The sequence below is a fragment of the Manacus vitellinus genome, unplaced genomic scaffold (genome assembly GCF_001715985.3).
Source record: "Manacus vitellinus isolate BGI_N305 unplaced genomic scaffold, ASM171598v3 scaffold_63_pilon, whole genome shotgun sequence".
NCBI classification, from domain to species: Eukaryota; Metazoa; Chordata; class Aves; order Passeriformes; family Pipridae; genus Manacus; species Manacus vitellinus.
Genome location: NW_021940711.1, coordinates 65,772 through 93,130, shown reverse-complemented (window position 1 = coordinate 93,130; position 27,359 = coordinate 65,772). Strand labels below are relative to the sequence as shown.

Below are 27,359 nucleotides of genomic sequence, written 5' to 3'. Positions count from 1 at the left end.
CAGTGCTCCCCACAGCAGCAAAGCCACTGCCACCCCTTAGAGAGGGGTCTCAGGTGAGCTCCTGCAGGTGTGCCCTCAACTGCTCCCACAGCTGCTCAGACAGTGCTGGCTGCCCAGAAGGATCAGGCAGCACAGCCAGGAGAAGCTGCTGAGCCCAGGGCAGTTTGATGTGACAGTGATTTCTCGGGGGGCTGTGGGAAGCAGCAGTTTTTCTGTTTGGTTCCATCTGTCCCTGCAGTGCTCAGCTGCACCTCAGGAAAACCTGTGAGATCAGGCCCCTGCCTGCTCCATGCTCAATACACTCCTTTGTGGGACAGACCAGAACCCGACAGGGCACAGGGCTGGAAGAGGAACTGTGGAGGCTGAGTGAGGCTGCGGAGCGCGGCGCTGAGGTGCGGCCACTTGACACTGCACCCCCGTAACCCAAGCCAGGCCTCGGCGCCGTAACAGGACACGGGGCACCAGCACAAAGAGAGGAGCCACTTCCTGCCCAGCCTGGCCCTGGACAGGGATCATCTTCCTGGGGAGCCACAGGCAGAGAGGCTCCACAGGAGGCTGCTTGGCCCTGGCTAGGCAGAACACACCGACAGAGAAGGAGTAAATTATGTTCAGTGGTCACAAAATGACTCTTGGAAGTCTCCACAGACCCCCTTGTCTCCCAACAGGGCCTGCACCGGAATGGTGCCACTCAGCATCATGTCTTTAAAGCTTTCATCTCACTGGAGAGAAAGCCTGAGGTCCAGCAAAGATCCAGCCTTCTTGCCTAGGCCATTAATTCCTCATCTCCACTGCCAGCCCTGAATAAGTCCCTTGTCCTCCTGCACTGCTCCCTCAGGGCCACTTCAGCTCCTTTCTTCAGGTCCCTTTCCCACAAGAGATTCCAGGTTCAGATTACCCGGCTCCCCTCCGATGCTGCTGTGTGGGTGACCCCTTTATTCAAAGCCTTGGACATTTAATACTCCAACTGGAAACAGGGCTGGAAGAAAAATCAGAAGCCAACATTCCTGTTGGTCCCTGCAGGTCAAACCCCAGTGGTGGGTAAGACAGGGAACACATTGGCTCAGCTCAGCCCTGACTGGAGCTACTGGGAGGGGCAGGCACTGCTCTGGGTGCTGTTGGCTGGGAATTTGGGATGGCAGTTAGTGACAGGGATGCTGTGGGGAGGGATCTGCCACCTCTGACACTGCTCAGCATCTCCAGGGAACCTTTTTTCTTTGCCACTTCAAAACTGTTGAGCGCAAGTTTTCTCCTTGGATGGAGTAACTGCTCAGAGCTTGCTCAGAGCTTACTCAAAGGAACATTTTCCTAAATGGAAGTGGCATTTTGGATGTGCCCAATTACCTTGGGAAAAAAAGCTGTGGCACTTAATAACAATGAAAACAAACAAACAAACAAAACCAAAAAACTACCAACTTTTCATTATGAATTTTTTTGATCCCCAAGTAAAGCAAATTAATCTTTAACTAAATCAAGGTTCCCCCAATCTTACTTATTGTACTCTGACATTCAAAAAATGTCGTTACCAGCTATGGGAAGTTCAGAAAACACCACTTTGGGTTGTTTGATGAAAAATAATTTGGCAGATTTCTCCCAGCTCTGGTTGTAAAGGCAAGAAGGAACATCCCTCCCCACGAGCCTCCCCCGCCGCTCCTCAATCCCCCGCTGATCCTGCTCGAGCAGCACGGCCGTGCTGGACACAAACCCACACTGTTCCTCATGTGCTCAGACCTTGCACAACCCGGGAGCTGGGTCAGGTTTTTGTTTGCTCTCCTGGAGTGGGTTGTGTCTTCAGCTAATAAACCAGGAATGTGAGCACTGGGCCTGAGCTGTGCAAATAGGAAGCGTGTGGAGTAGGAATTCAGCCCTGTGGCACCTGGCTCCTGCTCCCTGCTGCCACAGCCCATTCACACCTCCAGGAGAGCCGGGTCATTCACTCCCAGAGCTTCCAGAGCTGTCCTCACACACCAGCCAGGAGCGACAGCTGCCCCAGGCAGAGATTCCCAGTGCCACAGCCACCAGTAGAGACCAGCTCCAGATGTAACAGCACACCCAGAGAGCTTGATGCTTCCTAAGCTGCAAAGATATTCCAAAATGGAGCTCTCCCCATGCTGGCCCTGGGGAACAGGGAAGCAGCAAGGCAGGACCTGCAAATGCTTCCCTGCCTGGAGCTCAGGCACAGCAGGTCTGTGCAGGACCCAAAACCAGATCCTTCACTAACCCTGTGCAACCTGGAGCATCCCATCCTCCTACCTGGTGAGGAAGCAGGAGCCTGGCAGATCCCAGAGCTGTGCTCTGTAGAGCTGTGCTCAGACCACCACATCTGGCCCTGGAGGCTGGCCCTGACCTGCTGGTTGGCACAGCCCAGCTCATGCCATGCTGGCAGGTTACAATAAACAGCCTGTGCACAGCTGGATAACATAACAGAAAGAACTGGCAAGCTTTAGGAGGCACAGCCAGGACTTCCTTTAGGCTGCTCCAATGGATGTGGAGGCTGGGGAGGTCGGCAGTGTGATGCAGGGAATGGAGGAGAGGTCCTTGGTGTGGCACTGCCAAGGAAAACAAATCCAATACCTCTCTGATTCCTCACAGACTGCTCCAAACTTGTCCATCCCCCTGTTTTCTGCTGTGCCTTCTGCCCAGCAACGGCTGGAAACAAATATGGGGAGGGATAGGGAGGATCAGGGAGGATCCTGTGTGATAAAACTAATTAAGCAGAGAAGAATGTGCATGGAGGGGAGGAGAAGGCCCTGCAGCTCTGCTGTAGCTGCCTGTGTTTGTTAGAGACACCTGTTTACCCCACAGCTGACCCTGGCCCTGCACAGGGGAGTTTTTGTTTAGAGCAGGTCAGGATGGAAAGGGATGGAAGGAGATGCAACGTTGCACTGAGCTTTGGCATCCTGCCTGTAGCAGCCTGTAACCCCCAGCAGGTCAGTGCAGCCCCAGGACACTCCCTGGGTAAGCTGAGTCCAGAGGAGCCTTTTTCCCTCCTCCCCAGGCAGATGTTCTCCGCTGTGGATATTCCAGGTACACCACTGGGTGTCTGACTCCTACAGCCTCCCCTTCTCCCACCCCTGGTCCCACTGGCACATTGTACTGGGGACACTGTGCCCTCTGGTTTGGAGAGAGACCAGCCTGCTCCTGCCCTCCTTGGCACTGCTCAGCATGCTCAGAGACCTCAACCAATTATCCCAGCTCCAAGCTGGTCCCATGGGCAGTTTATCCCACTAGTTGATCTCTTGTGCTCACTTGAAGGGAGTGTTCACAGCCACAGTCCCTGCAAAAAAGGTGTTGCACAGAAATGGGGAGGGACCTTGGCTCTAAAGACGTGGTTTGGCTTCCTGGACCAAGCTGATAACCCCGTGTGCACTTGCATCGATCCTGCCTCTCTTCCTTATTTATTCCTCTCTTTCATCCCTCCCGCTCCTTAACACAAAGCCAAACAGGGCACTCTCCTTTCCAGACAAGATTTTAGCCTCATCATCGGGATTTCAGCCCAGCACTGTTTTGAGCCCTCAGGTAAAATCCACCCTGTACCCCTGCAGTGGTCTGAGCTTTTCCCATTTCCTCACCAGTGCCAGTGGGAAACACCATTCCCACAGCCCTGTTTATCTGTAGGGTACTGGTGACAGATAACATTCTTTGCCGTTTTCCCCACACCTCTGGGTGTGAGGCAAGAGTAAAACCACCTGGTTAGGAGAGGACTGAAGTGAATTCCATTAAAGAACCATTTATAGGAATTTTTCCTCCTCAAAGGACTGTCTTAGGGATCACTGGGCCAGATCCTGAGAGGCAAGAGATGAGACAATGAGGGTGTGCATGTCCAGTGTGTTATCCATGCTCAAAGCATTCAGAACTTTCTGGTCACCCATGCCATTTGTACAGTAAATGTCTGGGATCAGCACAACTGCTCCTCAGGCCACAGTAGATCACAGCACCTTCCAGGATCCCCAAGCAAGACACCAGGACAGGACAAAGCCGTATTGTTTTCCCATCTCTTTGGCTCTCTTGGCAGACAGAAGGAAAAAGGCCAGTGGTGGTCGCTGTGGGCCAGCTCTATCACCTTGGGATGTTTGCTGGACTGGTGCCACAGCCCTGGAGCTCTCCTTGCCCTTTGCCTGTGTCCTACCCACAGTCCTGCACTGCCACAGCCTCTGAAGGTCACACAGGACATACACAGAGTTGCAGGTTGGGGCTGAGCTAATCTGGGGGAAGTGTTCCCTGTATTCCTGCAATGCTCATTTATCACATGGGGATTATGGAATTCTCTGCCTCCCGGGCAGGTGGAGGGTGGGATAACACCTGAGGTGCCCATTGCAGGAGCTGTAGAAATGCCAAGTGTCCCGGGTGAGGTGTTGGATGAACCAGGAGGAAGTTGGTTCCTGCTGCTGAGCCAGAGTCCCTCCATCCAACATCCAGCAGATGAGGACAGGGCTGTGCAGAAGGGCAGCGGGGAAGCACATGGGACAGGTGACTCTCCTCCTGAAGCCTTTCTGGCTGGGGGAGTTCCCCTGTGCAAGGCAAAGGATCCCCCTTGATCCAAGAGTCAGTCACAGATCTCCCTGCAGGCATCACTCACAGGATCCCAGAATGGTTTGGGTTGGAAGGGACCTTCAAGCCCATCCAGTCCCACCCCCACCATGGGCAGGGACACCTTCCACTAGCCCAGGTTGCTCCAAGCCCCGTCCAACCTGGCCTTGGACACTTCCAGGGATGGGGCAGCCACAGCTTCTTGGTAACCTGTGCCAGGGCCTCACCCCCCCCCCCAGGGAAGAATTCCTTCCTAAAGTGTATCAGTATTAGCCCAGCCCAACCAGAGCCAGATTTAAGCAAAGACTAATAAAGATGCATCATGGAAAGCTCTGCAGCTTTGAGTAAATAAACCCCAACCCCCTCTTTTCCTTTAAAGCACCCACGCTCCCCGGATAGCTGTGGCCCAAGACTGACTCTGTTGTGATCTGCAGCCTGGATCTTTAATTCTTCCTGTGTTTCAATCAAAACTAAGCACTAGGAAAGGAGATTTCAGTGTTTTGGCACCCTACTGTCCCCGGAAAGCCAGGCTGGTTCCAGACCTCGTGGTTTCATTTGCCAGGAGGAAACACAAAAATAAAAGTTTCCATGGGTGTGGGGGCCAGGTAGAAGCCAAGGAGACAGAAGGGATTTCAGGAGAAGGAACAAGCAGACTTCTTAAGGAAAGGGACAGGAAAGAGAATATGCAGTAACACCCCATTTCTTGCCCTGGGCAGATTCTGGGACGTCACTTGAATGACATGATGAGACAAAATAGAGGCACTTTGTTCTAGTTCTGTGACTCTCAGAGGTAATGCAGAAATTCCCCCAGGGAAAATCAACAGAGGGAGGGGAAACATCTGCATTTCTCCCTGTCCCTGGGCTTGCTACTGTCTGAAAAAGGCTGCAAAGGGCTAAAGGGGCCTTTGCTCTCTGCAGTCACCAAGGGCAGGTGATGGAAAGTTGGGCTATGCAGAGTTTTGAGGTTTTGGCCAGTCCCCAAAATTTCCAAGGGCTTCTCCAAATATTTTCTCAGGGATTCATGCTGAGATCTCCCTTGACCGGGACATGTACAGCTTCTTTGAGTTTGGAGGAAGGGCCAAAGGCATTGGAGGGGATCCCAGAGAGTCCAAGGGCAACAAGCTGCAGCCCTGACCACTGCTGCAGCTCCAGGGGCTGTTTTCCTACCTGGAACACAGATCTGCACTAGCCTCTCTCTGGAAACCTCATCCCCCTGGTATTCCTTCCCTTCCTCACGGACCAGCAGCTCCCAGTGCAGCTCCAACCCTTCCTCTCAGGGCTGGAGACATTTGCCTGCCCTAATATAAACCCCCTTTGTTTCCAGACCACCCACTTCAGCCTTTTCCACTCCCTTTAAAAAAAGGGATGCCTTTTAAGGGATGCCTTAAACTCCAGATCTGCCTCCATCCCACATGGGTGCAGTGCTCTCATTTCCATCAGTGTCATCTATTTACACGAGAAATGCCTGGGCAGGAAATTGAGGTTACTGAGAGAAGAAAAGTGCCTCACATCAGCCCCGAATCCCTGCGGGATGCGCTGCCTGTGCCCTACCCCAGACCTTGCCCCACATTCCAAGTAGGACAGACTGCAATTAAAGCCCCCAGCAAACAGAAAATGCCACTGAGCCTTCCCTGCAAGCCCGAGGTGGGAAGTGGCTGTGCTGCAATGTTAATTCTTTTATTCAAGGTCACTCTGGAATGGCTGAGCAGGGAGCTGGGCTGGGTGTCCGAGGCCTTTCCCCCTGAACTATCTTCACTCCAGCTCTGAGTTGGTGCTGGTGGTGTAGGAGACCCTGGCTCAGAGACCTGCAGTCTCCAGTATCCCTCTGTCAGCTTTCCCACCAATGAACCAGCATTCCCACCAACAAACCACTTCTGCTCTGGAACAGCCACCACTCCAGGGCTATCAGGAATCAGCCACAGAGGCAAAACACTGTTGTGTTTTCAGCCACAGAGACAAGAGGTGTGAAGTACTCACATGTTCTGCCAAGCTCGTGGCACACACCAGCCTTAAAGTGCTAGAAAAGTGCTAAAAAGCTTTAGCAATCAGCTTGAATCCAGTGTCTGTCCACCCTGGGCAGAGCAGGCATCTCTTTCCAGCATGTGTGGGGTGTCTGTGGGTGCTCAGCACACTCCTGCAGCCATTGGCAGGATTGCCACCACTGCTCAGCCCTGTGGCTTCGGAAGAGGGCCAAGAGGGGCTCCGTGTAAAAGCTCTTTTCAGCCAGCCAAGGAGAAAGGGGAAATCCCCCAGGCAGATCCCATGGAAAGGCAGTGCCTGTTCCAGAGAGACACCTGCTGGCAATGCCTGTGGAGCCAGAGCTGATCCTTGCTCATCTCCCATGGAAGGCAAGGAGAAATGAAAGTGTAACAGATACAGGGGGAATGTGGAGGAAAGGCTCACAGTGCCAAGGTGAGACCCAAAGGGAAAACATGCTGCCCCTGCATGTGTCCCAGGCCCTGATCCCAACTCCGATTTTAGGACAGCCAAAGAAACACCAAATTCCCACTAGATGTGAGCTAAATCAAAGAAAGCTGGAATGGGAGCATTCCAGGGGCTAGATGGGCTGGCTGGAAATCCCAGCCTGTTCTAGGCAGGACAAATCCAGGCACGAAGCTGTACGTCAAACACAGGGGCATTTGCAGGAATCCTGGCAGGCAGTGCCTGGAATACATGTTGACTCCTGTCAACTCACCTCTTCACCAAAAGCTCCTGGTTTTAATACATTTGGAAAGTGATGGAATGAGTTCCTATCAGGACAGACATTTTCTAGGAAGCAGCCTCTTTAATGTGAAATTTGTTAAATGAGGCCACGTGTTCTGTGCTCAGAGAAAAGGGGAGAACAAGAGAGAAGCCAAATCCCTGAGAAGGTATTAAGGACAGCTTTGAGTGAACCACAGAGAAATTCAGATGAACATATACTTCTTTAAAACCCAAGGATGTCCTCTGCTGGCCAGGAGGATGTTTCCAGTTTGGATGCTCCCAGATCACTCTGGGTCTGGATAGTTCCTCCTCTACCATTCAAGCAATTTAAAGGAATTCCTGGCCAAAGGCCAATTAAACAGCGAGTAAGAGCTGGCAGGGTCAGTTCCAGGAGGATTATGTTCAATAGCCTCACGGAATACTAAGCAATTTTTCCCCTAATTGCTCTTTACTGCTGCTTTCCAGTAAGAAATGCAGGAAGTAATGAGGATTTGTTGCCTCATAAAAATACTTTACAAGAAACTGGGGTTCCTGGCTGATCCCAACTGCCCTTCCTACCTGTAGCAACAGCCCTTTACTGTGGCTTGCCAGGAAAAACGAGAAAGGAAACTGAAAGCATCCCAGAGCACAGAGGACGAGTCAGAGGGCTGTCACATCCAAACTGGTGGGTTGTGGTTGGATTTTTCCTTCTGGCCTTCTGCCAGTCTTCTCAAAACACTCCTCACCTCTCCAGCCCTCTTCCAAAAGCTTTCCTAATCATTCCTTTTCCGGGGATTTCCTTTACACAAGGTTTAATTTGCTCCACAAATGGTGCTGAATCAAAAGACGAGCAGCACAAGGAATACAACTTGAACATACAGTTTACACACTCAATTTTCCAATCCTTCTAACAAAAGCTAATGTCTTATTATTCCCAATATTCCAACTGAAGCTGGAATCTCAGAAATTACAGAGCTGTAATTCTCAGATCCTGATTCAGAGATAAACAATGATAAACTTTTCTTCTTTTTTTTTTACAGAACAAAGGAAAAAATACTCCAATTCCAACATCATTATGCACGAGACTTCCCAGTACCACGTCCAGGTGAGCACACAATGGAGCACTGAGGGGCTGGGAGGCCAAGGTCAGGGATAGGTCCTGGTCATGCAGTGTGTTCCCTGTGTCCTGGACCTTCACGGGGCCAGAGAGCAGTTGGGAATCTCCTTACAGTTCAAGTCCTGAGTAACTGGGTAGAGGAGGATGGCAGGGGGGAATACCGTTAAAAAAGGCAAGGGGAATTGTGTACAAGGAAAGAGGAAATGGAGAAGCTGCTGTCCTCTCCCTCCTCTGTGTCCATCCCTCTCATCACCCTGTGCTTCAAACCCTCCTGATCAGCACAGAGAGGTTAAAAGCAGAGTTCCCATGGTGGTTACAGGAACTCAACTTCCCAAACAACAGAGACCACATGGACTATCAGCTTTCAGCTCTCCCCAGCTCCTTGTCCTCTCAAGTAACTCAAAGCCCTCCACACACTCAGGCAATAAGCCAAACCCATCTCCCAGTGTCAGGCACCCTGTCCATGGGGAGGAGCCAGCCCAGCCACCCTGGGCCCAGCCATTCCTGAGCACAGCATGCTGGTACAGGCCAGGACACCGCGGGGACACCACTAACTGGGCAAGGCGAGGAGGGAAGACACTTCATGAGGTTCATATTTAATACATGGGGCCCTTTAAAACTCTAAATTTAAACTTCTGAAATGCCTGTTTGGAAGGAGGTCCTGGTTTGCATCGGAGAAACCAACTCGATGGCCCAGCAGTCGCTCATGGAGGCAGAGACAGGACTTTACACAGTGCAGGAATTCCTCATTAATTAGGCCATATGCCACCCATTCACCAGTCTCTCCCCTGAACTTTGACCGAGGCCAACAGGATTCCAGTGGCAGGCACTGACACAGAATGAGGTTTCCTCACAGGAGGCATTTTACACCCTTTGAAATAATCTGATCGAAGTTTAATGGTGGATGGACTCATTGCCCATTCTTACAAAAGCTGCTGTATTTGAATATCAAGGTTTTAATGAGATAAAGCAAAGACAGCAGGAAATTTCTGCCCCTCAATCCACCCATATCTACAGAAAACGGAAAATGAAAACGAAAAATATTCTAATGAGTGAGTCTGACAAGTAGTTTCCCCTCCATGGAAAATAAACGTAACAGTAAACAGTAAAGGAATTTATGAAGCTCGTAAAGCTGGTGGATAAAATAATAGAAGAGATAAGAACGCCCGTCATCCCATGTAAACCATTCTCCTCACTGCTCCGAAAGCAGAGCCCTGTCACCTCTGCACAGATAAGACTGGCTTGGCAAATACCTTCCTGTGCACTGTTTTACAGCTCCAGTAAGACAGCCCGGTGTGTTTTCATACGTGACTGCACTGCTAATCTCAGCTCAGGCAGTTTTATTTAGTCAGTGCCTCACCCCACACCTGTGCTCAGGGAACACGCAACAGGTCTGCACCCTGCAGAGCTTGCCCTCTTCTCTGCTCCTTCCTCCAGGATTTGGGAATCATCCAACAGCAAATGGGGCACCGCAAACCCTATCCACCCCTAATTCCCACCAGCATCAGCACCAGAAAGAAGCTGCTTGACCCCTGAAAAGCTTATGTCTGATCACTGGGAGAAGGGAGGAAGATATGGGATCAGAGGGAGAAAAGCCAGGCAAAACTCATCTCTCTACTCCAAATTTCAGATCAATTTAGGACTTGCTGTACAACACACCCCATTTTTCCAGCTCTTGCTTTGAAACCAGGCTGCAGGGCTTGTGCTTCAGAGAGAAGTAGGAGTTCACATTGCTGCCAGCTGGGTAGCAGCAAGGTGAAGGAACAAGGTGAAACAGGACCAGTTCCTTTTCCTTCCTGATTTTTTCCCTTCCCTGTTGTCACCTGGACACGTGGCCTGGCTGTGCTGTCATGGCACAAGGACGACAGCTCGGCAAACAGCCAGGCTGCTCGGAGTCCCAGCTTTTCCTGCCTCACAGTCCCCTCTGCTGGCAGACACAGCCAGTTCTCCGGTCCTCGGGGAGCAGCGCTTGCTCCCGCCTGCTGCTGAGCAGTTACCTGGACTTTTGGAGTGGCCTCCACGCACTGCTGGGAGGCACTGGCACCAGTTGGATGCGACACGTCTCTCCTTTCCACAGCTGCCTCGCTGCCCCTCCCTGCCCAGCATGGAAGCTCTCCAGAGGGGCTGTTCCCAGAGCAGGGTACCCCACACAGCACACGTGGCACAGAGGACTGACACTCACCCATGGCTTGTGTGAGCTCTTTGCCTGGCACAAATCCCACACAGACAGGTCTGCTACACCAGACAAGCAAATTCCAAGTGCTTTTAGCTTGGCAAGTGAAGCTTAACTACTATATTTAAACTTCCAAGCCAGTTTCAGAAAGGCCAGGGCAGTAACTCGTGTGTAGGAAGCATTTGCCCCGCTGGATGGGGGCCAGAGCTGCTGGAATTGAGGAGATTAAAATGCAAGTGGTGAAACTGGTTATGCAAACCCATTACAAAACCCAATCTTTCACTGCCATGGCCAGGCTGGTACCACCAACCAGAACTGCTTTGTGCAACAAAACTCCTTCACTCCTGAACTCTGAAGAACTACAAACAGTAGCTGAAGCCTTTAGAGATGCTTTCACCACTGATTTACACACACTAACAAATGTTTTCTACCTGTTTTTTCCTCCTTTCCCTCCCCATCTTCAGCACTTGGCCACCTTCATCATGGACAAGAGCGAGTCCATCATGACAGTGGACGATGCCATCCGGAAGCTCATCCTGCTCAACTCCAAAGAGAAGATCTGGACGCAGGAAATGCTGCTGCAAGTGAACGACAAGTCCATCCGGCTGCTGGACTGCGAGACAAAGGTACCTGGGGCTCTGGGGGAGCTGTGGGGTGCAGTGGTGCCCTTGCTGTTCTACCTGGAGAAGGCAAGTTCTAAGGAACCCAAACAAGGGTGAGGCACTACCAAAATCCACTCCTGGATTAAAGCCAGCCCTGCAGCATGGGAGAGGGATGGTTTTAGCAATGACAAACTAAAGATCAGGACAGGGATCTCAGGAGTTCCTGCACAGGACTATTCCCCCTCAGTTCAATAGTTCCAACTGCCTGACACCTTCCTCCTCCTCTTCCAGGAGGAGCTGGAGGACTTCCCTCTGCCAACAGTGCAGCACTGCCAGACGGTGCTCAACCAGATGCGCTATTCCTCCATCCTGCTCCTGGTGTGCCAGGATTCAGAGCAGCACAAACCTGACATCCACTTCTTCAATTGTGATGAGGTGGAGGTGAGCAGAGCGCTCCTCGTTTGTCTCGCTGCCTGCCAGCCCCTTCCTGCTTTGCCCTCAATCTTCCCCAGAGACAAGCCCCGAAAAACATCCCTGTTTTCTCTTTGAGGCGGAGTTGGTTCATGAGGACATAGAAAGTGCCCTGTCAGACCACAAGCATGGGAAGAAGATACGGCCACAGACACTCAAGTAAGTGCTGCAGGATACAGCTGGGAGTAACAAACCCAAAGCTGTTTCCAGTGGTGTATTCACATTCCAGTCTCTTGGAAGCAGGATCAGCAGCCACTGACAGGGTTGCTCTGTGACCTTTTCCTTGCAGGGCAAACCAAGAAAAGATCAAGCAGAGACAATCCATCCTCCCCCCGCCACAAGGGCCGGCTCCCATCCCAATCCAGCACGACATGCGAGGCTCAGGGATGAACAGGAACAGGGTGGCACCTCCTTCCCAGCATGATCCAGGTACTGGGAGCACTCAGGAAGTCTGTCCTGGGGATGGGAAATTCATGAACCCAGACAGCCAACCCTCCTGAAGTGGTCTGTGGTATAAACAAGTGTTGCACCCACCGGGCATCTTCTGCTCAACAAATCAAAACTCCTAGAAAGTCCTTGTAAAAACACCTATATTTGGGGGATTCTGAAATTCCCAAAATAAGCAAAGACCCCCCCATAAAACTGAGCTACCACATGAAGTTTGAAGCATTAGTGATCTTAAAATGTACAGACAAGACAGAGCTGGGCAGAAAGACAAGTTCCTGGCTCTGCTGACTTCACAGAAGCCAAGATTTCACACTCAAAAATCAAGTGGTTTCCATGAACTCCTGTAAAGTCGAGTGTGGAAATGCAGCTCTGAACTCTCCCCTCATGTGTGAATCCAAAGACTGATTCCAAAAGCATCCTGACTTCAGCCCCTTTGGGCTGGCTTGAAAACAGAACAGATATAAGCTCTTTCTCTGACAAAAGCTCAAACTGATGAGCAAACTGCAAGCACTTCTCATCCCTGCCTACCATACCACCTTCTCTTAGGATTCATTTCTAGTTTCAAGGAAAACACATAATAGTATACTATAAGAAACTCCAAAGCACTCCTTTCCTGGGACAGAAGCTCTGGCTCCTGAATGGAGAGCTTATTTCAGGCCCAGTTCTGCATCATGAAAGGAATATCTGTGTTTCTGAGCTGGACCATGAATAAACACCTATATTCTGATGCAGAGCAGCCACCCTTATCTCTGCCCTTCCGAGGGAGCTCAGCACAGAGCTGAGGCACAGAGCTGAGCTTACACTGCTCCCATCAGCTGAGCTGGGAATTCACCCAGGCAGGATTTCTGGCTCTGAGAGCACAGAGCCTGGCACGAAAGCAGATGACAGGAGAAAGCTTCGAGTGATGCCTGTTTGCTGAGATCACTTCTCAAAGCACGCCCTACTGCTTTTTCTACAAAACCTGTCAGAACTAATCACTTCAGCCCCACACTTACAGATGACGTGGGTTTTTCACAGTCCTTTGCCAAAGCTGCCTCCCAAGTTCTCCCACTCGGTGTATCCTGCTGTGCTGGCCTTTCAAACCACATTTCACTGAGCTGACAGAGTTTTCTTTTCACAGGGGGCCACCCCAGCAATTGTACACGCTGAAATATCCCCCCTCACTGAGTGGGTGTCTCCTGGAAGCCGGGAGGTGTCTGTGGGTTGGGTTTTTTACAGGATGATTAGTATTTTTAACACCCATTAAAAACACTTGAGAGACTGCACACAAGTTTGTACAAAAATGCTGATTTGTGCACGGGCCTGCCTAAACATCCATCATGCAGAATTCCTGGCACGCTGCTTTACAGCAGTTGTGTTCACTTCCAGGGCTTATCCCTCCTTTCTTAACTACTGTTCAGGTAAACTGGAACCTCTAGGAGAATGAAGGCTCCTGTGGAGATTAGAAGAGAGGGCAAAATTAATCTAATCACACTTGACATCTTGTTCTTCGGTTCCTCAGCATAGATCCAGCAAAGCTACAGGAGTTGCTGACTCAGGGGCTGGCAGGTCTCTGCTGGTTGCTCCTCCTGATTAATTCCCTGTCCATACCTGAGAACAGGCAGAGTGTTGACACAGGGGTTGGCAGGCAAGTGCTGTGACCTTGGAAGATTTAATCAGCAACTTTGATCACCTCCTGCTCCTTATGGTCTCCTGAGGTGCCCTCATAACCCAGAGTAAACACCCGAGTTGGGAGTTACCATCCCATGGATCCCTGCCTTTAATGGAGCCTATTTTTAACCTCTGATAGGAAATATCTTTTTCTCTCCCTCGTTTGCAGACTATGATCGACGAAGCTCCAGTTCTCACGACCACGAAGAGTCCCGGGCCATGTTAGCACAGAAGATTGAAAAGGAAACGGTGGGTAACCAGGACAGTGCACAGCCCACAGGCAGGTGGAGAGGGAGAACAGGGAGCAGACATTTAACACATAATCTGGTCATTTTTCAAACTGATATCTGCTGTGCATAAAGATAAGGTGGCCAAAAGCAAAGCTCCATCACTGGGTTAGTTACAAACATCCTCTGACCTGAGGCAGCTCTGCTGATTCCAGGTCTGCTCCTCCCTCTCCCACAGCCCGGTCTTGGGTTATTTTCCAGCCGTCCATTAGCAGGGGTCACTTGTCACATTGATAAGTACAGCACCCAGCCTGGCCCAGCTTTGTGTTTGGAAAGTGATGAATTCAGCTTCATTTCATGCCTGGATTGTTGATTCCTGTGCATTCTTCCAGGAAATGTGGCAGGCTCTGGGATTCAGGCTCCCAGCTGGGTGCAGCCCAGGCTCACTTTCACCTTGGTCTCTTGGGTTTGTGTCCCCACAGCAAATCCTGAACTGCACTCTGGATGACATCGAAGTGTTCGTCGCCCAGCTGCAGAAGGCAGCAGAGGCGTTCCGACAGCTCAACCAGAGGAAGAAAGGGAAGAAGAACAAGAAGAAAGGGCCAGCAGGTACAGTGCAGCAGCTGGAACAAATGGGGAATACAGGGGCACAGGTGAAGGTGGGGGGACACCTCAGCTCATGCCCCAGCAAGGGTAGGTCGATGCAGCAGCACCATTACGGATCCAGCCATTTCGGAAGGTGCTACTGATCCATGGGGGCCTCCTGGAGAGAACAGGGAGCCTGGTGAGGCCTCCAACACACAGAAAGACATTTGGCTTTCCCTGACCCCTGGATTTTTATTAGTCTCAGCACCCGTTTTTGATGTGTTTTCTGCCCATTCCCAAACAGGGATTCTGTAATTAACACGTCCTTCTGTGCCCCTTCTCCTGGCAGAGGGAATGCTGACTCTCCGAGCAAGACCCCCGAGCGAGGCCGAGTTCATCGACTGCTTCCAGAAAACCAAACTGGCTTTTAACCTCTTGGTAAGGCACGGAGGGAGCTCCCATCCCACACAGTGACAGGGCTTTTCCTTGTGCATCCCAGTAGCAAGAGTTTGGAGTGAAATTTGAATGGAAAACACCACCAAGGGACAAAGGTGTAAATTCCAGGATCTTCAGAACCCAGGACAAACATTGTGTCAGGCTGGTGCAGGTCTTTTGGGACAAGCTGTTAAACCAAACGAGAAGCACAAAGTCCAGGATGGGACTGAGCAGCCAGAGGCTTGCCACACTTGCATCTTTTCAGATTCAGGCCTGAGAAGTCTCTGCTTGACATTAACTGATGCCCCCCATTGCCCCCATATTCCTGGCTCCTTTCTTTCTCCTCTGGAAGACCCTCTGCATTAAGAAGGGAATGAAAAGCAGGAGCATAAAGATGTTCCCAGTGCTGCCAGCTCCGCTTAGCGAAATGTGTGAGACCCGGAAGGTCACAAGCCACAAGGAATTCTGTCAGTTCTGACCAAACCTGCCCAGCAAACACATCCTACAAGGTCCTTCAGGGAACTTTTTAGTAAGGAAACCTCAATGCAGGACACCAAGCTCCAGCCTTCTCTTTTAGAGGCAAATATGAATAATTTGTGCCTGCTCAGGGCCAGAAAGAGCAGCATATCTCCTGGGAAGAGGCCAGGTCTGAGCATGGAGGAGAACTGGGAATCCGTGGTGGAGCACTGCCACATTCCACACCACAGGGCTGGGAAGTCCTTGAGAAGGGCCATTTCATTGAGTCTCCTTGTTGCCATCAGTTGTTTCACACTTTCCACTCCACATTAATGTTTAACCACCAGCATTTAAAATACTTTGAATTTCAGGAGGAGCAGGGAGCCTGTTTCCATGGCAGCAATGTCAGGAGCCCAGGACAGGAGAAGGAGCTGAATGGAAGCACAAAGTGAAGAGGTTTCAGCTCAGCTGATCACTGCTAATAAAACCCCATTCTTACAGTAAACTCACCCTAAGTGTTTGCTCCTCCATTCCAGCACAACTCACTCCAATAAATACCACTGGATTTGGAGCATTTCAGTGGCCAGGGCAGCTGTAGGTGCCACAGGCAAGACCGTGGTGGAGATTTTTCTTCTTCAGCAATTTGGCAAAGGACCTACAAAACACTTGTCCTATTTGTTTTCATTCATGGAACTAGCAGGGTTTTCAACCCTGCAAGAGGCAGAAGCCATAATCCTGGCCTTTCCACACTAGGACTTTCATAATAAGCTGAGGTTTTCTGTGTTGCTCCAATTAGCTTCAAAGGGACTGATTTAGCAGAGGAGGTATTCCAGCCCTCCTGAATTCACCAGGAACTAGAAATGGGCACAAAAGAAAAATGAACGATTCCTACTCCCCAGTCACTTACTCTTCTTATCAGTCAGCAGCAATCCCTCCATGTGACAGAAAAGAGAAGGCACACTCAGGTTAGGGTTAAACCGGGTTTCCTTTCTCTTTCCAGGCCAAACTAAGGAAGCATATCCAGAACCCCAGCGCTTCGGAGTTGGTACATTTCCTATTTGGACCGCTGGAACTGGTAAATCCTATTTCCACCCCATTAATAAAGCCTGACTGTGAACAAAAGTGCCAGCCAGCTGTGGTTCCCTTTGGGAATCTGCCTGCTCTCACCTTCAGGCAAACATGGCTCAGTATTTGCACTGAAAATAGGAAGCAGAAATCCTGACATGGAAAAGGACAAGAGAGGACACAGAAATAGCAAGATATTTTTCAGGTTTTGAAGTGCCAGCTTGTGATGTCTCTACCAACAGCTCATTTTTAGATCAGACTATGCTTTGACTCCAATATAAAAAATTCTCACATTCCTCTGAACTGTCCAGTCTTCTTCAAAGATTTAGGCTGATGTTTCTTGAGGCGACTGAGCTGATCTCAGGATCAGCTTTGTCTTTGATTGCTGCTCCTTTGCGTGTCTCTGCTTTGATATTTTGACCGTTTCCTGCAAATTCTCTCCTGTTTGTGTGGTTTGTGTGTAACCCAGATCATCAACAGCTGTGGTGGCCCTGAGCTTGCCCGCTCTGTCGTCAGCCCACTTCTTTCTAAAGACGCCACAGATTTCCTCAGAGGACACCTGACACCCAAAGAGATCAACCTTTGGGATTCCCTGGGGGAGACGTGGACCAGATCCAGGTGAGGACAGAGCTGCCATCTCACCAGGTTCCCAGTGAAAGGATGATTGATTCTATCAGAAGGTCAGGGATGCCCTGATGCTTCTGCTTCTCCCTCACATGCCTTCAGACACATTCCTTGTGAATCTCACCTCATATTCCCACTTCATGTCCTAGAGCTGAGTGGCCCCGAGACGCAAACATCCCCACCTACATCCCCAAATTCCGCAACGGCTGGGAACCACCCACAGAAATCTTCCGTGGAGCTCCCTGGGAAATAGACATCGGACACCTGCAGGAGGAGGTTAGTCCTGTGTCCCTGGGGACCCTCTCTTCTCCTTCCCCCTTTTCCAGAGAGATGGATCTGTGGGGGGCGTGGTGGTGTCTAATAAGTAGACGGCTCAAAACTCAGTTGGTTCTGGTCACTCCAGTTAAATACAGAAAGAAAATAAGGCTGGAAGGGGCAGCAATAACCAGCCCCTCCTGAGCAAAGGCCACTATCACGTAACTGAGCTCCAGGGATACAGGTTTGCCTGAAGAACGTTTTGGTGTGCACCTCATGGTGACCAAAAGCTTCCAGGCCACAACTCATCTCCCACTGTCCCTCTCCTCTCCCCCTTCCCTGGTAACGCTGACTCCACGTCTGCCTTCCCAGCTCTCCTCAGCCAACGGATATCCCTACCGGAACTCCTCACTCAAGCGTGGCCAGGCGGCCGACCAGACACAAGCCGTGGATGCCTTCAAGCAGAACGTCACCCAGCACGTGAACAGGTCAGGGATCCTCACATCCCAGCTCCCCCCGGGAACCTCACGCACACACACGGACAGGTACCACAGCGCCGGGATGTTTGGGCATCCCGGAGGTCACTCTCTGCCACCGCTCATAACCCCCAAGAGAAGGTACACATCAGACAAGGAATCATTCACCTAAGCACTGTCTGCTGTTAAATCACCAGCAGCCCTGCAAGGAAAACACTTCCAAGTGTTTTCCACCACAAGAGGCAAAAATATTGCCTGATCTCATTAGTCCATCCATAGGTCTTGTTCCCTGCCCCCAGCCCACCAAACTGACACTGTGGATGAGGGGCCAACTCCTCCCTCATGACTCAATTACCTTCTGGAATGCCACAGAAGAAGTAATTCTGACCTAACTCGGGCCTTCCTCCCCCTCCCTGCCTTCAGGGCACTGCTGGGCAAGGCCACTGCTCCATTTCTGGCCAGGTAGATTCAATTTGACTGCTCCAAGCTCTTCCCCACGGTGGAATTACAACTTAAATACTACACATGGGTGTGACTAAACCAAGAGCAGTCCCAGAGCATGGAAATAAACACAACACTACAACCACTGGTGTGCATCAAACACTAAACCAGCGATTTCAACATTTTTCAGACCACCAACAACATATAACAAAGGCAGGAAAATCAATTTAAACTTAGCATAATGGGGTCATTTTTCAAAGCCAGGTTTTACAGGCTCAGAAGAGCTGAGCTTCCACAGTACATGGATTTGAAATCACTGACCAAACCCAGTAAGTCAGAAATGGAAAAATATAGTTGCTGGCAATGCTGGAAGCACTGGTTTCATCAGCTTACAGAACCTGACCTAAAGTGGAGGAGAACCTGAGCCCCTGCTCCAAACCCACTGGGAATATGGCATCAGGTATCTGTGCAGGCTACACATCACAAACAAAAAGATCCAAGTGCACTAAAATAGTTCCTCATATCCTTCCACAAGGCAAGACAGTTTTCCATACAGCAAACATTTTTTGAATTAAAAAAATAACACTACACTCAACTGGAGAAGAAAGTGAGACCTGCAAAATTTTCCCAAGTCAGGCAGAAAAAAAAAGAAAATAAAATCATTTCAGTTTGGGTCAAAGAGAATCTTTCATTCTATTTTTCACCATTTTCAATAATCTACCATATTTATTTTTTCTCTCTTCAAACAAAAAGCTAATTCAACATTGAAAAGTGTTACGTTCTAGTGTCAGAAATTTCCAAGCAGACACACGAATGCATTTGTCTTCCCTCTCTCCAAATGCATCTTAGAACAGAAACATTCAAATGCACTGTTCCTGGAAACCTGCAGAATTCTGTGTCAGCAGCTCGGTGTTGCCTGATGAAAACTCCACAGATTTCCAGTCAGTTCTGCCTACTCTCCTTTTCAGTTCCCTTTCCCCCAGCTTCTCCCTGTTCTGGCATCTGGGGCTGTTGTTTCCACTGATCAGGACAGGAGAGTTTCATACCTAATTTTTCCCAGGTACAATCAGAGCATTTGGTTCGTGCCAGGCTCTAAAAAGCAGTGTTTTCTTCACAGTTCCCCCCAAAAGACCATTAACCAAACCCCCTACGGCTTTTTGTTTGCTTGTTTGTCCCCAACACCAAGATCTTTCACTAAAATAAGGGGTGAAAATCTTCCTCAAAAAGAGGAGCAAAGGGATGCTGCCCCTCCACACACGAACAAACCTGCCATCACCACTCTGTTTTACCAACGAGCCCACCATCAGCATCCATTAAAACTGGGGTTTTCCTCTGCTGCAGGAATTTTGAGGCCCAGGGAATGGCTCTGCCCAAGAGATATGCCAAAATCCGCTACGACTTCACCGCGCGGAACGCCAACGAGCTCTCCGTGCTGAAGGATGAAATCCTGGAGGTAGGTGAGCACACCTGGGAAAAGCTGCATCCTCCCCTTCCCAGGGGCAGGAGAGACCTCAGGACACCAGCAAAACACCAACTCAGTTTTCCTCAGTGGTTTCTGAGCAGTTACACCAAGTTTTGCCCAAGTCTGAAGCCGGAAGAGACTGACTGTGTTGGGTCATTTCCTGAGCTGTAACACATCAGTCACCCCTTAATTACAACGAGGAGAGAGGAAAACAACTCACTGCAGTGCCCTGCTCACCTCCTTCCTGGGTCTGTGCTAGTTATTACCACTTCCCCCTCCCCAGGGAATTATTTTCTCTGAACACATCCTTTCTCATAACCTTTCTCTTACTGCAACGCTGTTGGCAGCTGGAGAACGTAGGACACAGCTTGGGCCAACACTCAGCTGTGACCTGCGGAAAAGGTTTCTGTGCAAAATACAGCTATTTTTACTTATTTAACGCAAAAAAGACAACAGTAACTCAGTCACTGGAAAAAAAAATATGGAGAAACAGGGAAATTTGAACTATGGAACTATGAGTTCTTCAGAGGTGCTCTCCTGCTCATCCATCCTTAGGACAAGATGCTTTCCAGGAAAGGTTTCACTCCTGGATTGCACCTGAGAACAACAGATCTACTCTGAGCTCCTGCCCTCAGTGATGTTATTCTGGCACTTCACCTTCCATGTGGTCCATCTCCACTATATCCCATTTTTGTGTGCCAGACATCTGTGTTCCCACCAGAAGGTTTATTTTTGTCCCTCTCTCAGGTGCTGGAAGATAACAAGCAGTGGTGGAAGTTGCTCAACCGGAGCGGGCAGGCCGGTTACGTCCCATATAATATCCTGGATGTGGTGAAGCTGGAAGAGGTGGAACAGGTCTGTAGTCAGGTGGTATCTGACTGGTAGCACCTGCAGGGCACCATCAACCTCTGGAAATAATGCTGTTGTTAGACCCCCCTGCATTTCTTAGGATGCTGTGCCCAGGTCAGGATAAACCCTCACAGACAGACAAACTCAGGAGATCCCCGAATCTCCTACAATAAAACTCTCACAGTCTGCCACGCTCACCTTCCCCCTTCCCAAACAAGTGTATCCTTCCCATCCATGCAGCAGCCCCTTGCTTTCCAGAAAAGCAATTTTTTCCATGAAAGTGCCGAGGTTTTTGTTGGAGGTTAAAGACAGACAGTTCCCTCACTAAGTTCAGTGCAGCAGCAGGAACACATTGCTGGAGTGGAGGCAGATGCACACACCATCTAAGTGAGAATTAAGTGAATATTGTACCTTGCGGTGCAAAAATGTAGAGCTGGAGTGCTCTAAATCCTCTAAGGAAACACGGAATTGCTTCCCCACTTTGGTATTGCAGAGTTTGGGCAAAGCATAAGGTGGCCCAGCAGGTCTCTGGATAAATCCCTGTGAGTTTAACCTAAATGTCAAAAAACTTTCCAGACTGCTCCAGGAGCTTGGCAGTGGTCCTGCTTCACATCCCAGTTACAGAGCAGTGAGGCTTTGCCTTCCAATGGGATTTCTGTTTGTTTTCTCCTCCTGTAAGGACCCTTTTGCTTCCCAAGGAAGCCCTGTGAGCAGTAATTTCTGCATAGCAAGAGGCTAAAGGGCTGAGTCACACATGTGGGAAGTCATCTGCAGCAGCAAGGAAGCACCAACACCACATATGATAGTCGTGACACGGGATGTTAATTTTGCAGGGATGTTAATTCCCTCACACAATCCTCAGCCTTTGGTTTGGGTTGCTCATTCCCATAAGAACCCAGAAATTACCTTCTTCCATGCAGCTGCACCTGAGGTGCCACCAGCCCCACACCAACACAGGGAGAACAGGGCAGTTTGTCCCTCCGTGAGTGAGAGGCAAAAAGTTTAAGAAAGTGAAAAATGGCAAAAAAAATTTCTTACACCTTTTTTTTTTCCCCCCCTTTTCTAACCAGTCTAACCAGAGGTACAAAGGAGACCTGAGCCCCAGGGGCTATGGACCATCCAGCCCAACTCACAAGCTGCCTGCGAGCTACGCTGGGGACAAGTGGGGCAGTGAGATGTTATCACGCAACTCCCCCCAGGACGCCAAAGAACGTACGTGTCCCACGTGTCCCACACTGAGCTCCCCTGGCTCTGGTGCTCTGGGCAGGGGACAGACCTGCCCACAGTGTTCCCTCTCAACTGCACCTTTTAGTGATCAGCACTAGACCAGCAGCGGGTTTGGAGGAGATTCCAAGTGGTACAAGAGCCAGGAGAGCAGCCCTGGTGTTCATGACTCACCTCCCGGGCTCTCAGGGAGCCCAGGACAAGCAGGGCAATAAGTGATTACCATGTCCTTCCTTTCAGCTTGACCTTCCTCCTCCTCTTCCCAGGGTGAGAGTTTCTTTTCCCTTCCAAAACACTTAAGTGTGTCTAAGCAACCACACACACTCAGGTCAATCCCTTTCTCTCGCTTCCTTTGCTGCCACACACGCAGCGCCCACCTGGCCTGTTCCTTCCTGTGGTTCCACAGAATTCCCAGACAAACGGGAGAGCCACATCACAATTCCCAGACAAATAGGAAAGCCACTCCCTCACCCTGCACATGCTTTGGGGGGGGAAGTGGTCACAGAGCAGGAGGGAGACCAGGAGCCCTGCTCACCTCACCCTCTTACCCCAGCCTGTTCATCCTCTGGACTCCTGGAAGCAGGAGCCCTTTGGGACAGTGGAGAGCCCCATATATGAGCATCACGGACACATGTCTGTTAATAACACCAAGTTATTCTCCACATCCTTCAGGAGTGTCATGGGAAAAGTGATACTAGATACTGTGTCACTGGAGTTGTCATAGAATCATAGAATGGCCTGGGTTGGAAGGGACCTTGAAGAGCATCTTGGTTCCAACCCCTGATTTTTATGAATCTGTTGCTCACTCCCAGTTTGTGCTTCCTGCCACTGCTGTTCAGCTGTGGAGCAAAACCTGGAGCTCTGAGGACCTGAATCAGCAAATTACTTACTAGAAGCAGCAGTCAGGACTGAAAAAGAACCAATCCCAAATCTCTAATTGCAGATTCTCACAGAACTGTCCTTCCACATCAGGCAACAGCAAAGGGGTGATATGGGAGGAAAATAAATGTCAATGCAGGGGCAGATAAAAATGGGAACCTGGTTCTCAGAAACACCAAATCCAGCCCTCCTGACCGCTGCTGCCTCACGTGGGCTGGGCCTCTCCCCTCTTGCTGCTGTGTCTGCAGGGCAGTTCCCTTATTTCAGCAGCCCAAAGTGAACTAAATAACTCAAAAACAGGAAGATGACCAACTGAAGCAAAAAGCCAGCAGCAACACCAGACATCAGGGAAAGGGACCCTGTCCCTTGTCACCACCTGACAGCACCAGTGGGAGCAAAGACACTGCCAGATCAGGTTTACACCCTTGAGCAAACCTCGAGCAGAAGTTAGTGGGGGTTGTGGGGTTTCATGTCCCTTGGCTGAGGTGTGATGGACGGGGGAAGTTACAAACGTGACAAACAAGACGGGTCTCAATGTAAATTTGTATCTAAAGCAGGTGAAAATGAGGTTCTTGCCAGTCACACTGCAAGAAACACAAACCCAAAGCTTCTTAGAACACTCAGCTGTGTCATTTTTGTGATCCCTCCTCTCCATCATTCTGGAGAACTGTAGAAATCCCAGTTTCTCCCAAAGAGAAACCAACGTTTCAAAAGCTGAAGGGAGGAATTGGCTTGGGAAGAAAAGGGAGATCCCCCACTCTGCTCCAGCAGCCTCCAAACCCACAGTGGAACCCTGTCCACATTTGTTCCTGGTGGAATTCTGAAGGTCAAAATGTCACTGCTCTAACAAAGCACTTAAGCTTGTTCTTTAGAACTAAAATACAAAAGTAAGCACTTTCCTGGGGTGTATTTACAGAGTTAATGAAAATGCTGAGCCACATTCCAATTTTCCTTACAGTTTCCCTGCAAACACATTCGTTTAACAGGATTTCTGACTGAAGACTTGATTTCATTCTCTACTTATTTCTACAGAACTTATTCACCAAATGGATGAGCTGAATGACGAGCTGCTAAAGAAGATCACAAACAATAAAATTCAGCCTCCCCACAGGAATTTCAAAGTGGAAAAGCCTCAGGAAGTTTTTGTGCCCCTCACCTTCGAATCCAGCACCGAAGAAGTCAAAGCTTGGCTGGAGGCAAAGTCATTCAGCAAAGAGTAAGATTTGCTTTTTTGCCACATGAAATGCTGCTCCTTTATTGGAAAAGGAGCAGGGGAGGCCACTTGCAACATCTCAACTGTGTGACAAGTCACTTGTATTTACTTACAAAGCCTGTGTTGCAAACTGCATTTCAATCCTGGTAAATCCAGGCTCTGTAACCAGGGCATTCAGAGCCCAAACTCACTCTCTTTCTTTCTTATACGTAGTTTCATGGAGAAAACTGCATAATAACTAACTAAACCCACGGCCTGAAACGCAACTGGGATTGCAGCTGCCACCTTGGCACAGCTCCAGGGCCTCACGATGTGGCCCTGGTGCAGTGCCCAGCCCTTCCATCTCTGGCACAAAGCCATCATCTCCTCCCTTTGTGTCTTCCCAGGACAGTGGAACACCTTGGCATCCTCACTGGAGCTCAGCTCTTCTCCCTCAACAGAGAGGAGCTGAAGAAGGTGTGTGGCGATGAGGGAAACAGAGTATACAGCAAGATCACAGTGGAGAAAAACCAGCTGGAGGTAAGTATTTTCCTGGATAATCCCTACTTTACCAGCAGTGTCAAATATCTCATTAAACAGGCATTTTAAGAAACACAATTGAAAGAAACAAAAAACAATGCAACCAAAACCCACACCACCAATCAAACACACGTAAAAATTCTCAAGGGGCTTTTAAGCAAAAAGGCCCCAAATCCATAAGGCAGATCCCCGTTTCCACTAATTAATCTGCTTTTTGCTAATATAATGTATCTCTTTGAAACTAGCTTGACCCTTCCAGCATGAATTAAATGCTGTAATTTGCCTACAGCTCGGAGTTCAAATTCAAACTTCCTGTTTTGTTTCCGTTGCAGAAAAGCAGAGGGGAGTCAGAGCTCCAAGAAATCATGAAGCGCCGCCAGGAGAGGATTGATTCCGCTAATTAAACCCTGTCTGCTTTATTTCAGCTCTTAGTTCTAGTAGTGCAGAGAAAAAGGGAATGAAAGCAATGATCCCCTGGCCAGGCAGGAGACAGCAGTGCTGCACTTTGGGTCTGGCTGCCAGCAGAGTGACAATTCCTCGAACACTGTTGATAAGGGTTGACAATAAGACCATGTCCCTCTGGGAAAGGTGTTTTAATATTGCATGAAGTATTTTTTTTATAACTATGTATTTTATACTGAAATTTTACGTGCATGCCGTCAGAGCGGGACTCACACGGGTCTGGATGAACGACAAGGGCCGGATTCAAGCAAAAAAAGAGACCCCACAAAGCTTTTGTCTGAGAGCTGTCCCTGCTCCCACCCCCTCTCCAGCATGGCTCAGGAAGAGCAGGCACGGAACAGCACTGACTGTTTAGAGTCTGGACCACGGGAATAAGGCTCTTCCTAAAATCCTGGAATGGTTTGGGTTGGAAAAGACCTTAAAGCTCATCCTGTTCCAACCCCTGCCATGGGCAGGGACACCTTCCACTAGACCAGGTTGTTCCAAGTCCCATCTGACCTGGCCTTGGACACTTCCAGGGATGGGGAGTCACCACCTCTCCAGGCATCCTAAGGCAACCCCCTCCTCATTCCCTCCTCAGAGCAGATATTCCCCTGCACAGGGCCTGTGACAATTCCCTGCCCTCTTTCTCTCCTTCCCACCCCCTTTCCCATGCCCCCTCGTTGGACAAGGCTGGAATGGCAACACACATTCCCAAAGAGTGTCTGCTTCCTTAAATCCATAAACCAGTTATTGCTGGCTTTGAACAGTGGAACTGAGATTTCATTGCCTAAAAACGAGCAGGAGTGACAAAGGAAGTCATTTAAATATGGAAATAGGTGAGTTCCCCTCTGCTTAGGCAGAGCCTGGGGCTCAGGGCAGCTGTGCAGCCCTTCCCAGTGACATTGATCCTGATTTGGAATGTTGTGGTGTTGCCAAACCCCACCTCAAACCAGGAGAAGATAAGCCCTGACCATTTGCTCCCAACCCAGTTACACCCACAGCCCTTCCCAGGGTGTCGGTCACCCGTCCCCACCTTCACACTTGCTTTGCAAAGGCTCAGCTGAAATGACTCCTAAATATCTACAACCCAAAAGCACACTGGGAAAAAGGCTGGTTTAGCACAAAATAAATGGCCACCAAAAAAAAAAAAAAGTAATTTAGCACAGGGTGTTTTTCATCATCATATTATGTGCATATGTATATAACAACCTATAAATAGAGGTGAGGAAAAATCCCTCTCCCTAGAGACAGGATGAAGTGATTATGCATCAGAATTTTACTCAAGGTTTTACAACTCAAGCAAGTGCAGAGTAGTTCCTGTCCACAGTAAGTTTGGCACATTGTATTTCTGTCTCTATTTAACTTATAGACCTACCTGATGGCAAAGCAGGAAAGCAAACAGCTCCAGAACTGCTCACAGCACAGGGAGGGTTGGGTTTTCTCCTTCACACCCCTCACCTTTGGCTGGATGGGACTCAGGTCCAGGTTCCACACCTGTGCTTGCCTTTACCTGCCAGGAATGGCCCTGCCTCCTTTAAAGTGCTTGTCTTCGCACATTTAATGGAAAAAGCTTTAAAACAGTGTCTGGGGGACTTGTGTCTAAATCTGAGAGCACCAACACACCTCAGTTTTGGCTTTATTCTTCAATTAACATCTCTTATGGATGATATATTTTCTTTATTTGAAACAGGAACTGGAGTGCAGGCAGGGAACTTGCAGGGGAGGATCATCTTTTAGCCCCAACCCTGCTGGAATCTGTGAAGGGCACTTACCTTGTCAGGGAGGGATGAAGAGGACAATCCTCCTGAGAAGCCCTGGCTCTGGAGTAGGGTGGAGATGGGAAGTGGGATGGCAAGCACAGGAGAAATAATTCCTAAAATGAAAATAAAACCAAGTGTTGAGCCAGGAAACACACCACCTTCCTTTCTTTGGGTGTAGAGGAAAGCAAGTCCCACAGAATTATAGTTATTAGGGATTATAATGGGACTGTACACGACAGTTCTGTAAAGCTGGGAGCATGGGAGCACTTCCTAAAGTAAATATCTCAGCAGACCTTATTGCAGGAGTCACTTCTATAAATGTTCAAGTGACTGAGCTGTGCATCTGTTCTACTTGTACTGCCTACAGACAACGCTATAAAGTCCTGTACATTGATGTAACTGAAGGAAGGAGAAAATGATATAACCATGCACTGTATAAGATTTATTAAAATAGTTAAGTTATAAGTATAACTCCATCTCCGTCTCGTTCGCTGGGTTTTCATAATGGTTTGTCACTGAGTCTCAGAAACTCACCAAAATGTCTGAAACCACACGTTTCCTTTGGGTTTGGGGGACTGGCATTCAACAGGAAGAATGCTGTGGCCTCGATAATGGTATCCAAAAACGGGGATGGGGGGAGAGAAACCTCACACATGGTAGGAATTAAATGCCAGGAAAGCTGCCAACTCAACTTGTCACCTCGAAGAACAAATTTCTCTTACCCCTGGAACATGCAACTGTGACAACACATCAGTGTTTTCACACACAGATGCTGT

The 27,359-nt window shown here is 49.4% G+C and overlaps 1 protein-coding gene across 1 annotated transcript in view; it reads left to right on the top strand.

Moving 5' to 3' along the window:
- Positions 1-27,054, top strand: part of EPS8L2 (EPS8 like 2) — a 48,376-nt gene extending 21,322 nt beyond the window's left edge. The window contains exons 4-21 of the mRNA XM_008926468.3: positions 8,250-8,314; positions 10,964-11,125; positions 11,393-11,542; positions 11,652-11,731; positions 11,862-12,001; positions 13,839-13,918; positions 14,379-14,505; positions 14,831-14,919; positions 16,373-16,447; positions 16,907-17,055; positions 17,211-17,337; positions 17,689-17,804; positions 19,575-19,686; positions 20,443-20,550; positions 21,615-21,756; positions 23,680-23,863; positions 24,247-24,379; positions 24,712-27,054. Of these exons, the coding sequence (XP_008924716.2) occupies positions 8,250-8,314; positions 10,964-11,125; positions 11,393-11,542; positions 11,652-11,731; positions 11,862-12,001; positions 13,839-13,918; positions 14,379-14,505; positions 14,831-14,919; positions 16,373-16,447; positions 16,907-17,055; positions 17,211-17,337; positions 17,689-17,804; positions 19,575-19,686; positions 20,443-20,550; positions 21,615-21,756; positions 23,680-23,863; positions 24,247-24,379; positions 24,712-24,783 (2,111 nt within the window). The 3' untranslated portion in view covers positions 24,784-27,054. The remainder of the gene's footprint in view (positions 1-8,249; positions 8,315-10,963; positions 11,126-11,392; positions 11,543-11,651; positions 11,732-11,861; positions 12,002-13,838; positions 13,919-14,378; positions 14,506-14,830; positions 14,920-16,372; positions 16,448-16,906; positions 17,056-17,210; positions 17,338-17,688; positions 17,805-19,574; positions 19,687-20,442; positions 20,551-21,614; positions 21,757-23,679; positions 23,864-24,246; positions 24,380-24,711) is intronic.
- The last annotated feature ends 305 nt before the right edge of the window (positions 27,055-27,359 follow it).